The following is a 13798-nucleotide window of genomic DNA, read 5'->3' on the forward strand; positions in this document are numbered from 1 at the left end:
GTTCTTTGATATACCAAATCTAACTGTGTATGTAGATTCTTCATTTTTGGTCCTGTTTTCAAATTGGTCTACACTAAAGTCCAAAGGGTCCAAAATTAAACTTAGTCTGATTTTAACAAAAATTGAAATCTTGGGGTTCTTTGATATGCTGAATCCAAAAATGTACTTAGATTTTTTATTATGGGCCCAGTTTTCAAGTTGGTCCAAATCAGGATCTAAAATTATTATATTAAGTATTGTGCAATAGCAAGTCTTTTCAATTGCACAGTATTGCGCAATGGCAAGAAATATCTAATTGCACAATATTGTGAAATAGCAAATTTTTTTTTAATTAGAGTTATCTTTCTTTGTCCAGAATAGTAAGCAAGAAATATCTAATTGCAAAATATTGTGCAATAGCAAGATTTTTTTATACGCCCGTCGTCTTTTAGACGGGACGTATTATGGTATACCGTTGTCCGTCCGTCCGTCTGTCCGTCCGTCCGTCGTCCACACTTCGGACAATAACTCAAAAACGCTTTCACCAATTTCCATGAAACTTTAGTGAATTGTTTATATCTATTGACGTAAGCTCTCTTTCGTTTTTTTTTAATTTCAGATTTTAAGTTTTGGATTTATGGGGCTTTATTCATAAAAAAGGGGGGATTTTCAACACTTCGGACAATAACTCAAATAGGCTTTCACCAATGTCCATGAAACTTTGGTGAATTGTTTATATCTATTGATGTAAGCTCCCTTTCAATTTTTATAAATTTCAGATTTTAAGTTTTGGATTTATGGGGCTTTATTCATAAAAAAAGGGGGATTTTCAACACTTCGGACAATAACTCAAAGAGGCTTTCACCAATGTCCATGAAACTTTGGTGAATTGTTTATATTTATTGATGTAAGCTCCCTTTCAATTTTTATAAATTTCAGATTTTAAGTTTTGGATTTATGGGGCTTTATTCATAAAAAAAAGGGGGATTTTCAACACTTCGAACAATAACTCAAAAAGGCTTTCACCAATGTCCATGAAACTTTGGTGAATTGTTTATATCCATTGATGTAAGCTCCCTTACAATTTTTATAAATTTCAGATTTTAAGTTTTGGATTTATGGGGCTTTACTCATAAAAAAAAGGGGGATTTTCAACACTTCGGACAATAACTCAAAAAGGCTTTCACCAATGTCCATGAAACTTTGGTGAATTGTTTATATCTATTGATGTAAGCTCCCTTTCAATTTTTATAAATTTCAGATTTTACATTTCCGTGTTATGAATTTTTATGCTTAAAAAAGGGGGGATTTTCCAATTTTGGGACAATAACTAACACTTTCAGGTAATGAATTTTTATACTTTAAAAAGGGGGATTTTATGAAACTTTGGTGAATATATTAATGTAACATCCCTTTTGATTTGTAGATATATTTCTAGTTGATCATATAAATTCATTTAAAGCATAAAAGACAAGTTAAAAGAGCAACGGGCGTATCATGCGCTAAAGCGCAGCCCTTTATTTTAATTGGAGTTATCTTTCTTTGTCCAGAATCAACTTAAATCTTTGTTATATACAATATACAATGTATATTCACTTTTTACTACCAACTGATAAATTAAAATAATTTTTACCATTCAGTGATAACAAGCAGTTTTTTTACATCTTAATATTTTATGATGTATTTAAATGAGTAGTTATTGTTGCAAACTCCATTAGAAATTTTAATTGAGATTAGTTTTGGAATAAGGGAAAGGGGGATGTGATTAAAAAAATTGGGTTCAATTTTTCTCATTTGAAATTTCATAAATAAAAAAGAAAATTTCTTCAAACATTTTTTTGAGAGGATTAATATTCAACAGCATAGTGAATTGCTCTAAGAGAAAACAAAAATTTTAAGTTCATTAGAACACATTCATTCTGTGTCAGAAACCTATGCTGTGTCAACTATTTAATCACAATCCAAATTTAGAGCTGAATCCAGCTTGAATGTTGTGTCCATACTTGCCCCAACCGTTCAGGGTTCAACCTCTGCGGTCGTATAAAGCTACGCCCTGCGGAGCATCTGGTTAGATATCATCACATAAAATTTAGAAATATATGTAAACTTAAAAACCTGCTTCTAAGAAGCAGAGTTTTCTGTCCTTCCACACTTTTTGCAATCAAGGTGTTAAAGTTTATTGCAAAATTGTATCTCTTTCAGTGATTTGTTGCAACATTCATAGCATTCCATAGATATGCATGGAATAGCCTTCATTTGTTTGTGTTGAGGTTATAGTCCTAAAAGTATTGCACATCACATTAATACAACTGCCAACCTGTATCACAAATTACATAATAAGAGGGGTTGGATATGGCCATATTTCTATTTTCTTCGTATATTCTATCTAATATTCTCTTTTGATATTTAAGCACTTTTATTCTCTTTTCTTTCTTTATATATTTTATCTAATATTCTCTTTTCTTTCTTTATATATTTTATCTGATATTCTCTTTTCTTGATATATTAGCTTTATTCCCTTTTTCTTTTTCCCCCTAACTTGTTAACTATATCCAGAATCCTATTACATCAAATGCACATTTGGTAAATATTTTGTTTTTCATCAATTGTGTTTGAAACTAAATACTGTGAAGTTGAATGTATAAAAAAATGGGGAGCAATAAACCTATAATCCGATAAATGATGTTAAAATCAAGAGTAAGTGGAATATATAAAATAAAAAATTGTTGTTTTACTCCAAGTACGGATGGTAATATTGGTAGCAACAAGTACTTGTCTAAAACACTTTGTTGGAAAAAATGGGCACCTAAAATATTTTTTGTAAATTTTACCAATGAATTATATTGCAGTATATTTAATTTAAGAATCCTTGTATTATTTTTTCTCATTTGATTTTTTCATTGCAACCCATAATATTTGTGTCCTTTGTATAAGCATCTGAAAAGAAAAAAATTATTTGTGAATCGGTGTAAAATGGGCTGTTTTCTGCTCTTTGGTCAAGTTTTTGTCTCTGACACATTCCCGGTTTCTACATTTAATTTTCATACATCTAGTTTTTTAAAATTTTCACATTTGAATTGATTTAAAATAAATAAAAAAAAATAAAGTAGCACAGCAAATTTTTAAAGTTTCAGATTTTGAGGATTATTAGGTTAAATGTTTTCAGCAATATTGTATGCGTGTAAAGAGATTGTTCAAGAAATTTTGTATTGCTACGCTATTTTGTTATTATTGTTTGGGGGAAATATATATTTTGTTTGAAAATACTATGGGTGTCATAAATCATAAAAAGGAATATATATATGAAAACTTGATAATTAATTTCTCTGGTATTACCCCAAAAAATTATGGAAGTAATATACTCTGAAATGCAAGTATAAAAAGTATAGGGCAAGTTGTTTGAGGAACTATATATATTTATTTTTAGGTATGTATTTTTTTGCTTTTGCTTAACAACACTTTCTATACATTTGTGGAATTTCATAGTGATCCACTGTTTTTGGTTAAGTGAACTTGTTGAAGGTTCACTGACTGTACAGTGACCTATAGTTGTTAATTTCTGTATCATTTTGTCTCTTGTGGATTGTTCTCATTGGCAATCATACCACATCTTCTTTTTTATATTGATTGCCCTGTGTAATATGATCTTTTCAAGTATAAGAGAAAAACTTCTCTGACTGAATTAATGAGTTATGATATTTTTTTTGTCAACTTGTGTATTTTTATATTGTATATAAATAAAGAATGGTATTTTCTTCAGACCCAAAAGATAGCCATATAAAATTTTGCTGCAGCAAAAAATCAAATATCATAGGTAGATAAACATCAGTCTGAAGCAAAGATATTTAACTATTTCTGTTGATTTCTGGTAAATAAAAAATAAATTGTTTTGTCAAAATTAAATTTAAAAAAATATGCTTCTATGAAATTCCTGACTCTGATTGGTCAATTTGTTAATTAAACAAAGTAATGCTTTGCTACAGGTTGAAAATTCAAACTAATCTAAGTAATGAATAAATTGTTTAAAGTTTGTCCCCCGACTTCTTTTTTTGGGGGAAAAGATTTAAGCATGGCCAGTAACAAGCTCATGTAAAACATTACTAAACTACCCAAACCTATATGTGGTATTGTATTGTAAGAGTGAAGTGGTTTGTGTAGATAATAGATGCCAAGATCCTTGTCAATAAGGTTATGAGTTAAGACAAGAAACATTTTTAAATGTTTAATATTCATAGATTTATATGTTGTGCAGAAAATAGGTCATTTAATTGTACTTAGTATTTGTAAATGAGGTTAAATTATTGACAGGGTTCTTTATACCTACCCAAATTAATTTGTAATGACCAGTTTTTTTCATATTTTAATTATATGTATATTTGCATGTTACATTTGAAAGGAAAATAATAAAAAGTAAATTAAATTTGTCTTTTGCGTTTTATAGTGTAGGTTTGATGCATACTACAGGAAAGAATAGAAAGGAGGGGGGAATCAAATCAAATAAGTGCTTTTATTGCCCCCACAACTTAAATGTGGGAACATATTGTTTTACCCCTATCTGTCCATCCCTCCCATTATGGGTATAAATCAAATCAAATAAGTGCTTGTATTGCCCCCACAACTTAAAGTTGGGAACATATTTTTTACCCCTATCTGTCCATCCCTCCCATTATGGGTATAAATTTATTCCACATAACTCCTACAGTTTATATGCTAGGAAGTTTTAACTTTGCTGACTGCTTGTACATATATTGAAGGTATGCATGTGGTCAGGTTTTTGATTTCAGTTATATTTGCTCTTTTGGGAGATAGTTGAACTTTGTCATTTTTGGAGTAGTAGAGGTGCATATCATACTAGTTCTCACGCATACCTCTTTCTACAATTTACAGCTAGGAATTTTTCACTTTGATGGCTGTTTGTACATATATTTAAGGTGTGCATGTGTTCAGGGTTTTGATTTTTGTCAAGTGTGTGAATTTTGTCCAAGAAGGCTCAACACCTCATGTTTATGCCCCTACCAATTCCTGTGCAGCAAAGTGAAAAACATCCAATTTGAATTTGACTTACATTTTGTCACAAGGAAACAGTATAGGTTAAACCATTCTCAAACAATTGCACAGAAACAGCATACTGTAACATTTTATAACTAATCAAGGACCAATTGAATTTACCATTATGTTGTAGGTGTTATACATTTGTTGTACCACCATTGTTTTTCCCAGAATAGTCTTTGTGCTTTTCAAAAAATTGTGTAGAATTTATTTTTGTTTCAAAAAAAGAAATATTTGGATTCAGCAAAGTTTTATACTGTTCAGGGCTTCAGACAAAATTTCACATAATATTTCATTGCATACAAGAAAATAACCATCACTTGAACCTAACCAATCAAATTTCCTCAAAAGCTTTAGTAACCATGTAACCTCAAGTTTCCAACATATATTATAGAAACACCAAATAAAAAAATGATGCATCCTTAAAACACACAAGATATAGTTTTATGACTCATTTACTGCAATGAAATGTAGGATTTATTACTTACAACTGTCGAAATCGAGGAAATATTTTTTTCTACCATTTTTTGTATGCAACCCCATGTGACATACTATGATTTGGTGATATTCCACCCAAATCTAATGAAAAACCAAATATTCAAGTAGAAATGGATTGGCTGAACCGTAACTACACAGAATTAACATACAATCAATCAAGTAACACAACTCTGGTACTGCAAAAGTGAAATAATGGATATTAAAGTTGTCATTTTTACACCAGAAACAATATCTTAAAAATGGAAAAAAATTATCCTAAGTTTTTTAAGGAATGACTGTAATATTTTTCTGTCTATGAAGAAATAACATAAAAAATGTGGTGCACACTTAATAACGTGCATAGCGGGTTTATTTAACAGTGCACAACATTTTTTATGTTATTTCTAATAAACTGACAAAATATTACAGTTATTACTTTAATTCTAAATTCAATTTTAAACGGGCATAAATCAAGAAAAAACATTGATGACGCCATGGTCACATGACAAAATTGTGTCTATTATATGATAAACAAAACGATGTCAGCCAATCAGAAGACACTTTACATACCAAATTAAATTATTTCAAGAAATAAACAATTTTTCTATTATTCTAGGTTCATAACTTCTAAATGGTAGACAATCTGCAATTTCAAATTTGGGCTAAATCTTATCATGATAAACAACATATCATATTTGAAAAGATTGGTTGAACCTCAGTCAAGTTATTGCATGAAAAAAATTTGGATCTTTCCCCTGCCATAGTATTTTTCCATTGGAATTCCTGTTAAAAAATTATTGAAAGTTGTTATACAGTCAAATTCAAGAGAAATTAAAAAAAATCATTAGCACTTAATTGTAAGTGTTAACATTTTAAAATTGAGAATGGAAATGGGGAATATGTCAAAGAGACAACAACCCAACTGAAGAGCAGATAAGAGCTGAAGGCCACCAATGGGTCTTCAACGCAACAAGAAAATCCCACAACTGGAGGTTGTCCTCAGTTAGCCCCGAAATAAAAATGTGCACTAGCTCAGTGAAAATGGACGTCATACTAAACTCCAAAACATATAGATGAACTAAAATTAAAAAACATACAAAACTAATTAAGGCCAGAGGCTCCTGACTTGGGGCAGGCGTGAAACTGTGGCGGGGTTGAACATGTTTTGTGAGAACTCAACCCTCCCCATATACTTCTCGCCAATGTAGATTAAGGAAACACATAGCAATACGTACAGTAAAACTCAGTTTAAAAGAAGTCCCAGCCTGATGTCAGAACAGGTAACAAAAAGAAACTAAGCAAAATGACCAAGATACATAAATTAACAAAGGTCTACTAGCAGTTACTAACATGCCAGCTCCACCCCTCAATATAACTGATTGAAAAAATATGTCTTCATCATATGAATATCAAGTACAATCTCTCCCATTAGGGGTTTAGTATTATACCATCATAAAATATATGAGAAGAACATAACCCGCCTCATGCCAACAACTGGTTTTAGTTGCACACATCTAGGTTAGTAAAACAGCTTTTTCAGAGCCTGTAGTTAATAGCATATTAAGTAAGATACCCAATTTCCATTAATTTCCATCATATTCATATAACCTTTGAATTTAAAAAGAAAGAAACTAATAATTAAACATATTTTAATGCCATAATTCTATAAAGCCATTCCATCCACAACAGGCCAATGTAGACGGTAATAATGGATGAAAAGCTACATTAAGAGTAACATCTAATTGAGTATTTAAAGTCTGGATTAAATGTCCACTTTTATAATTGTAACAGTATAGTTTCCCCTTAGAATCTCCACTAACAATATATCGTCCATCTGGTGATATATCAAATCCCACTTTGTATCCTCCAAGCTGTAAAACAAAAACAAACATTTCATCATATTAAATGAAGCATTAATTTTCATGCTTAAAAGTATGACATAATTTAAGATTTTCATCAAACAAATGGCGGTTGTTATCTAATAGTTCGTTTCTATGTATGTTGCATTGTCGTTTGTTTTTAGTTGCACTTCAGTGTTCTGTGGCCAGTATAATCTATAAACAAAAACAAGGAGACAGATTAACAGAAGCACTTGTTGCTTGTTTCTAAATCCTATTTGTGACTGTGAATTTATTTTGTTATTAGTATAATTCATAATATTGTTTCACTAAACATGAATGAGAGAATTTAGATTTGATGAAATCATGATGTTATAATGACAACCTCAGAAAATTTGTATGGCATAAGAATTTTGGCAACGTTTTTATGACAAATACTTAACTGAAATTTACATGCTACATGCATATTGAGCCTTCTTTGAACTATCTCATAGTAAACTAATATTGGGTATTTTTGAGCAAAAAAATACCTCAAGTATTTGCATTTTGCATTTGTGAATTTCATTACATTAGAAATTATTTGACATATGTGTAACTTTCTATACTTGCAAATCCTTCTCTCATTTGAGAACATAGATAATAAATAATAAAAATAATTAAAGATATCCACATATTTCTGACATCTTGTGATATTAAAAATGATGAATTTATAAACTTTCACCATCTGCTGACAAAAGAAATTTCCAAATGAATACCAAGCATAATGAAAAATAACATTGTCATGTCTAGGCTTTTAAAGCAATTTATGTGGTACATGTATTTGCTCATTATTGAAGGTCATATGACTTTTTTTTACCATTATGGCAACATATGAATGATTTGCAAGTATGAAATTAATTATAATAATGTGATTACTTTGTGCCCTTCATATCTTAGACTTTTACACATCTTGTAAGGTTTAGAAGCAGAGAATAATGCTATATAATTTCCATGTGACTGAGCTAGAAAGTTGGATTCTGTTGGATGCAACTTCAGACATGTACAACTGTATCTTTCCTACAAAAAAAAAATTAAAAAAATTTAAAAGCTTTATTCAATTATATCCATATATCAACCTATACACATATAGAGGAGCAGATACTCTGTATATGTATATTACTAGTACATAATAATTACAAAGAAATATATTGATGCTGTTGAAATATATATCTATTTAAAACATTACAGAATCATTTTTTCAAAAGTCTACTAAGAGCTATTTTAGGTGGGTTGAGTGTCAAAAATTAAAGGTGGCAAATTAAAAAGCAACATTAAATTACTCTAGGCAATAATGTTGACTCCAGTACTTCTATCTATTGGCCACCATATTTGGCAATGTGTAGAAATTTAAAAAAAAAATCTTATTTGAGTCCATTAGAACAAATGAAACCAAAGAAGTAGGTTTCAATAAGGCCCTAAAATGGTCCCTACTATTTGATTTTTTTTTTTTTCACTGGTATTTTATTTTGAACATTATTTTTTTCATGAGAGCAATCAATATTCTGACCTGATATATCTGGTTTGATTTGACCACAGCATTATCAAAATCCCAAGCCATGATATTTCTGTCAGATGAATCACGACTAACTAGATCCCCTGTTGAAAAAAACTCACTACCATCTTTACTGAAGATTATATCTTGCATCTGAAATTTAAAAAAAACCACACACAATAAAAGCACTCGTCCAAGATTGCAATAGGGTATATGCAGGGCTGCCAAGTTATTCAATTATTATTAGAGTGAGACTCACACATTTTGATGCTTATTTTGCAGCATTTGCCTTTAAACTGTTGGGTTTTTTTTTCTCTTTGATCTTCACAATTATGGCAAAATATCACACATTTTTTTCATGAAAACTTAGGAGTTCTAGTATATACTTTTCTCCAGTATATTTTTGAAATGTTATCTTTGTAAATGCTCATGCTGTTCTTAAGCAGTTAAAGTAATTCCCCATGTTTTAGTTATGATCTTGATGTAAATCTCAAGTTCTTGGGCAATTGTTGGTAACCAAAAAATAATTGACAAGATGAAAAACAACCATAAAAGTGCTCCTTTGATAATTGATCTAAATCCCAAGCAGATCTTTAGAATTTTGCTGCAGGTACATCTATCCAAATTACTTTTTATACAATGTACATGGACATTGTATCAGTAATTTTGACAAGTCTTTTAGAAAAATATGAAAAATGTAACGAAACTGTTTGAATAACTTAATCACATACAATTAAATAATATAAATTAAAAGATATCCTTTACATTTCATGTTTAGATATATATAAATTTATGATACATTTGTTCCAGTTTAAGTGTATATGAATAAACCTCCATATAGTACACATCAAACCCAAATACATGTAGACTACATAGAAGAAGATAATAAATTTCTAACTGCAAAAATAATTAAAAAAAAATGTATTTGTATAAAAATAAGGAGATGTGGTATGATTACCAATGTCGAGACAACTCTTAATCAGAGACCAAATGACATAGAAATTGATAACTATAGGTTTGACACTGTATTGCCTTCAATAATAAGCAAAACAAATACCATTTAGTAGGCTAAAAAAAGGCCCTGAAATAACACATTCAAACAATAAAACTAATGTACTGATCTATGTACAAAACATTGAATGAAAAACAAATATGATATACAGCCACAAATGACAACCATTAAATTACAGGCATATACAGAAGTCGGCTGGGTAAAATTAGTTTGTTGGTGTCAAACTCTCCCCCTACCCTTGGACAATGGTGTAATAGTTCTATAATATGATAATACATTTGTACCTGTCCTATTTTGTCTTTGTAGCAATATCTGTGGATTGGTTCTTCACCTTGCCTGGTATCCCATGCTGCTATTTCATCAAGTGAACCAGTCAGGAAAATATTGTCATTGACTGGATGAAACTTTCCACATGTTACAAAATTTCTATGCTTACATTTCATAGTAGATACACCTGTCAAAGAACAATGCAATAAACATGAATGTCAAGTGATGTGCAAGTGTAAATATGGCATATAAGATATGGTGAAAGAACTTATTCTCGCTTTTATTGTATAGCTATATTAAGGAGATGTGGTATGAGTGCCAATGAGACAACTCTCCGTCAAAATCACAATTTGTAAAAGTAAATCATTATAGGTCAAAGTACATGTAAATATCAAAATAAAGAGATGGGGTATGATTGCCAATGTGACAACTATCCACCAAAGTTCAAATGAAGTGGAAGTAAGCAATTATAAGCAACCATACAGACTTCAACAGTGAGAAAAAACATACCTGTTTCAATATCTGTTACAACAGCTGACTTGTCATAACTGCAGGTAAAGATATGTGTTCCAGAAGTATTCCAATCACCATCTTGAACACCTTTACTGTGTAAGTGAAGTAAGCGAACACAAGGTTCCTGTCTGTTCCAAACATTCCATATTTTTACTGTGGTATCCATAGAAACAGACAACAATAAATGGCTAAATTTTTTTACATTCCATTTTAAAGTGCTAACAGAACCAGAATGAGCTTTCCAAGATTTTTCGCATTCCCTTGGAATTTTACAACTAATGTTTTGTCTTTGTAACCATGGTTTTATTTTTCCATGAATATCAAATAATTTTATAGTTGGTTTGTCAGAGTTCCCACAATCCATGTTACAATTTTTATTATAGTCATTTGATTTTTGTACTACTCCATTCGCTTCATAGAAATTTTTAACCTTATTTCTTGCATAAGATGCATTTGAATTTTCAGAGTTGTTCCAATCAATATTGTTTGAATCAGTTTTAATTAACTTTTTACTTTCCTGTCTTTTACTGCTATCACCTGAGGACATCTGATCATAATTATAACTAAAATCCTTATCCCTAGAACATGCTTTTTTTACAGACATATCAAAATCATTTGACTGTTTGATTTCTGTAGGTAATGGATCCCAGAAACGACCGTCTGGAACAGTTATAGTTTCACCACTACTCACAGTAATTTCTATATTCTCCTTCTTTCTGATCTTAGATTTTGTTTCAGGTTCCTGGTCACTTTCTGATTCTTGTAAGTTAAAGAAATCATGTTTTAGTTTTTGCACATGTATCCTGGACGAATCTTTTATAATGGTAGGGGCATCATCTTTTATTCTTATCCCACAATTTTTAGTTTGGAAACTATCGTTGTAATCATCAGAGGAACTATCGTCACTGTCATCATCGTAAGTTTTTAATGCTTCCATCTACAAAATGTATAATGATACAGTCTGAAATAAGAAAAAAAATAAAATGGAATATTTTCAGTATTTCTTAAAAACATTTACATGTATATAGTATAAATAAATAAAATATTAACAAGATGATCCCAATGAAATGGAAGAATGAATATCTAAATTGAAATAATCTCTGGGTTATTTAATTTGTTTATTTAATTCAATATTGATTTATAACTTCCACTTTGCAACTGTCAAAATGTACCTTAGATACTAAGCTTTAGCCAGAGACATATAATACATGTCTTTGCTTTTGCTGTAACCTTCATGTGTTTTTTGTGTAGATCTTAATTGCTTGCTTATATATGTATGCAGTGGCGGATCCAGAACTTTTCATAAAAGGGGGGGGGGGCTGCTCCAGTCATGCTTCAGTGATTCCCTATATAATCAACAAAAATTTTCCCACAAAAGTGGGGGCCTTGGCCACCCTGGATCTGCCTTTGCCTTTGGTATATATAAAATTGAGAATGGAAATGGGGAATGTGCCAAAGAGACAACAACCCGACCATAGAAAAAAACAACAGCAGAAGGTCACCAACAAACATTTTTTGGCTACAATTTATTGATTGCATGGTGTTTATATGGTTGATATATTGCATGTATAATCCAATATAATATTTTAAAGTTACTAAAAAAAATCAATTAATTCAGTTAAGCTAAAATGCTACAATTGCTTGGTGTTAATTAAAAACTATCTTCCTCTTTCATAACAAATTGTTTAAATGCAAGAAGTAATCTATTGCAATAGATTTTCATTATACCTTTAATTTTTTATTCACATATATATTGATATGTATGTTGATCAATGCAAATCCAAAAGTGATAGATCAACATTATGTAAATTGAGGTTAAGTGCTCATACTTTATCTATTGAAAGAGGGCGATATCTAAAAATACCAAAGCAGAATAGGGTATGTCTTTGCTGTAACAATGGAGACATTGAAGATGAACTTCACTTTCTTTTAAAATGTTCCTCCTATAAATATGTGAGAGATAACCTTATTAAAAAATTAAATAATGTTCTATTGAACAACAAATTTTCTTCCTTATCATATAACTTACTTATATCAATTCCATACCTGCCAACTGTCACTATTTGCGGGGGATTTCCCCCATGGAGGCTCCGAAATTGAATTTTTTAAAGAGCAATTATGTCCACAATTTTAACAAAACAATTACTTTTACAATGAATTTAGGCTTATAAAAGTACCAAGAAGCCAAAAAACAACATTACACTGTATTTGAAGGCCCCCTTGAAGGTTTTTTAGGAGTATGGCAGCCATCTTCCACGCGAAACCCCCATGGGCATTTTGAGAACTTGGCAGGTATGCAATTCTAAATAGTAATTCCCAAACAATATTAAAAATTGTTGTCAACTATTTGAATGAATGCTTGTTGGTGAGAAACTCATTATTAAAAGGTACTTGATTTTTGTAATAATGTATATCATGTATATGCTTCTCATTTATTTTTTATATATTTCTCTCATAATTATCCACTGTCACTCCTTCATTGTATATATATGTTATTGTAGTTAGTCTTTAATTTGTTGCCATAACCATTTATTGTCAATGTGTTAGTGCTAATAAAGTTATCTTATATAATTGTTTGTATTTTACTACCATGTATTGTAAATTGTTTATCCATTCGCTCATTACCATTTATTGTAAATGTGTTTGTGCCAATAAAATATTGTATATTGTCTATTAAACTGGTATAAATCAGTTTAGGGACCCCCAATAAAAAAATATAAGGGACATGTCCCTATACAATAACATAAATATTTGCCCTTATGTTCATACTGTGGTTTTAAATCTTGTTTTTTTTATTATCACTTAAAGTTCAATTGTCTCAAAAGGGGTAGTCATTTAAATGAATTTATTTAGGGGGTTATCCCTCACTTTAGTGGTTGTTTAACCTTTCTGAGATAGAATTTCTGAAATGCAATGTGGATATCTTTAACCTTTCTGAGACTACAGTACACATATTAGTATTTATTAATCTTAAGAAATGAAACACTACCTCATGAGATGCTTATTTCAGAGTTCAAAGTTTATTGTCTTATTCTAATTTGGTAAAATTCAACTTGATGCAATAAATTGAAATTTGTAAGTTGTGTATTCATTGTTGATGATGCAATCATAACCCGGAAGTAATGTTGAACT

The 13798-nt window shown here is 30.3% G+C and overlaps 1 protein-coding gene across 2 annotated transcripts; it reads right to left on the minus strand.

Moving 5' to 3' along the window:
- Positions 1-7140: 7140 nt before the first annotated feature.
- Positions 7141-13787, minus strand: LOC139516924 (WD repeat-containing protein 25-like). Of its 2 annotated transcripts, none has more exons than XM_071307391.1 (6): positions 13656-13787; positions 10664-11603; positions 10171-10340; positions 8890-9027; positions 8259-8399; positions 7141-7376 (listed from the first exon to the last, which is right to left on the minus strand). In XM_071307391.1, exons 2-6 carry the CDS (start codon positions 11601-11603, stop codon positions 7155-7157), a joined length of 1611 nt encoding a protein of 536 aa, XP_071163492.1. In that variant the 5' UTR covers positions 13656-13787; the 3' UTR covers positions 7141-7154. The 2 variants fall into 2 exon arrangements, with proteins under 2 accessions (XP_071163492.1, XP_071163491.1); XM_071307390.1 differs by having other exon boundaries at positions 10664-11627.
- Between the last annotated feature and the right edge of the window lie 11 nt (positions 13788-13798).

Source organism: Mytilus edulis, chromosome 3 (assembly GCF_963676685.1).
Source record: "Mytilus edulis chromosome 3, xbMytEdul2.2, whole genome shotgun sequence".
Taxonomy (NCBI): Eukaryota; Metazoa; Mollusca; class Bivalvia; order Mytilida; family Mytilidae; genus Mytilus; species Mytilus edulis.

Excerpts from the sequence above, each read along its gene's own strand:
- LOC139516924 (XM_071307391.1), bottom strand. The coding sequence starts at position 11,603 with ATGGAAGCATTAAAAACTTACGATGATGACAGTGACGATAGTTCCTCT. Across the intron at positions 9,028-10,170 it reads ACAAAGACAAAATAGGACAG|ATGCAAGATATAATCTTCAG; the intron begins GTACAAATGTAT and ends TTTAAATTTCAG. Across the intron at positions 8,400-8,889 it reads AATCAAACCAGATATATCAG|GAAAGATACAGTTGTACATG; the intron begins GTCAGAATATTG and ends TTTTTTTTGTAG.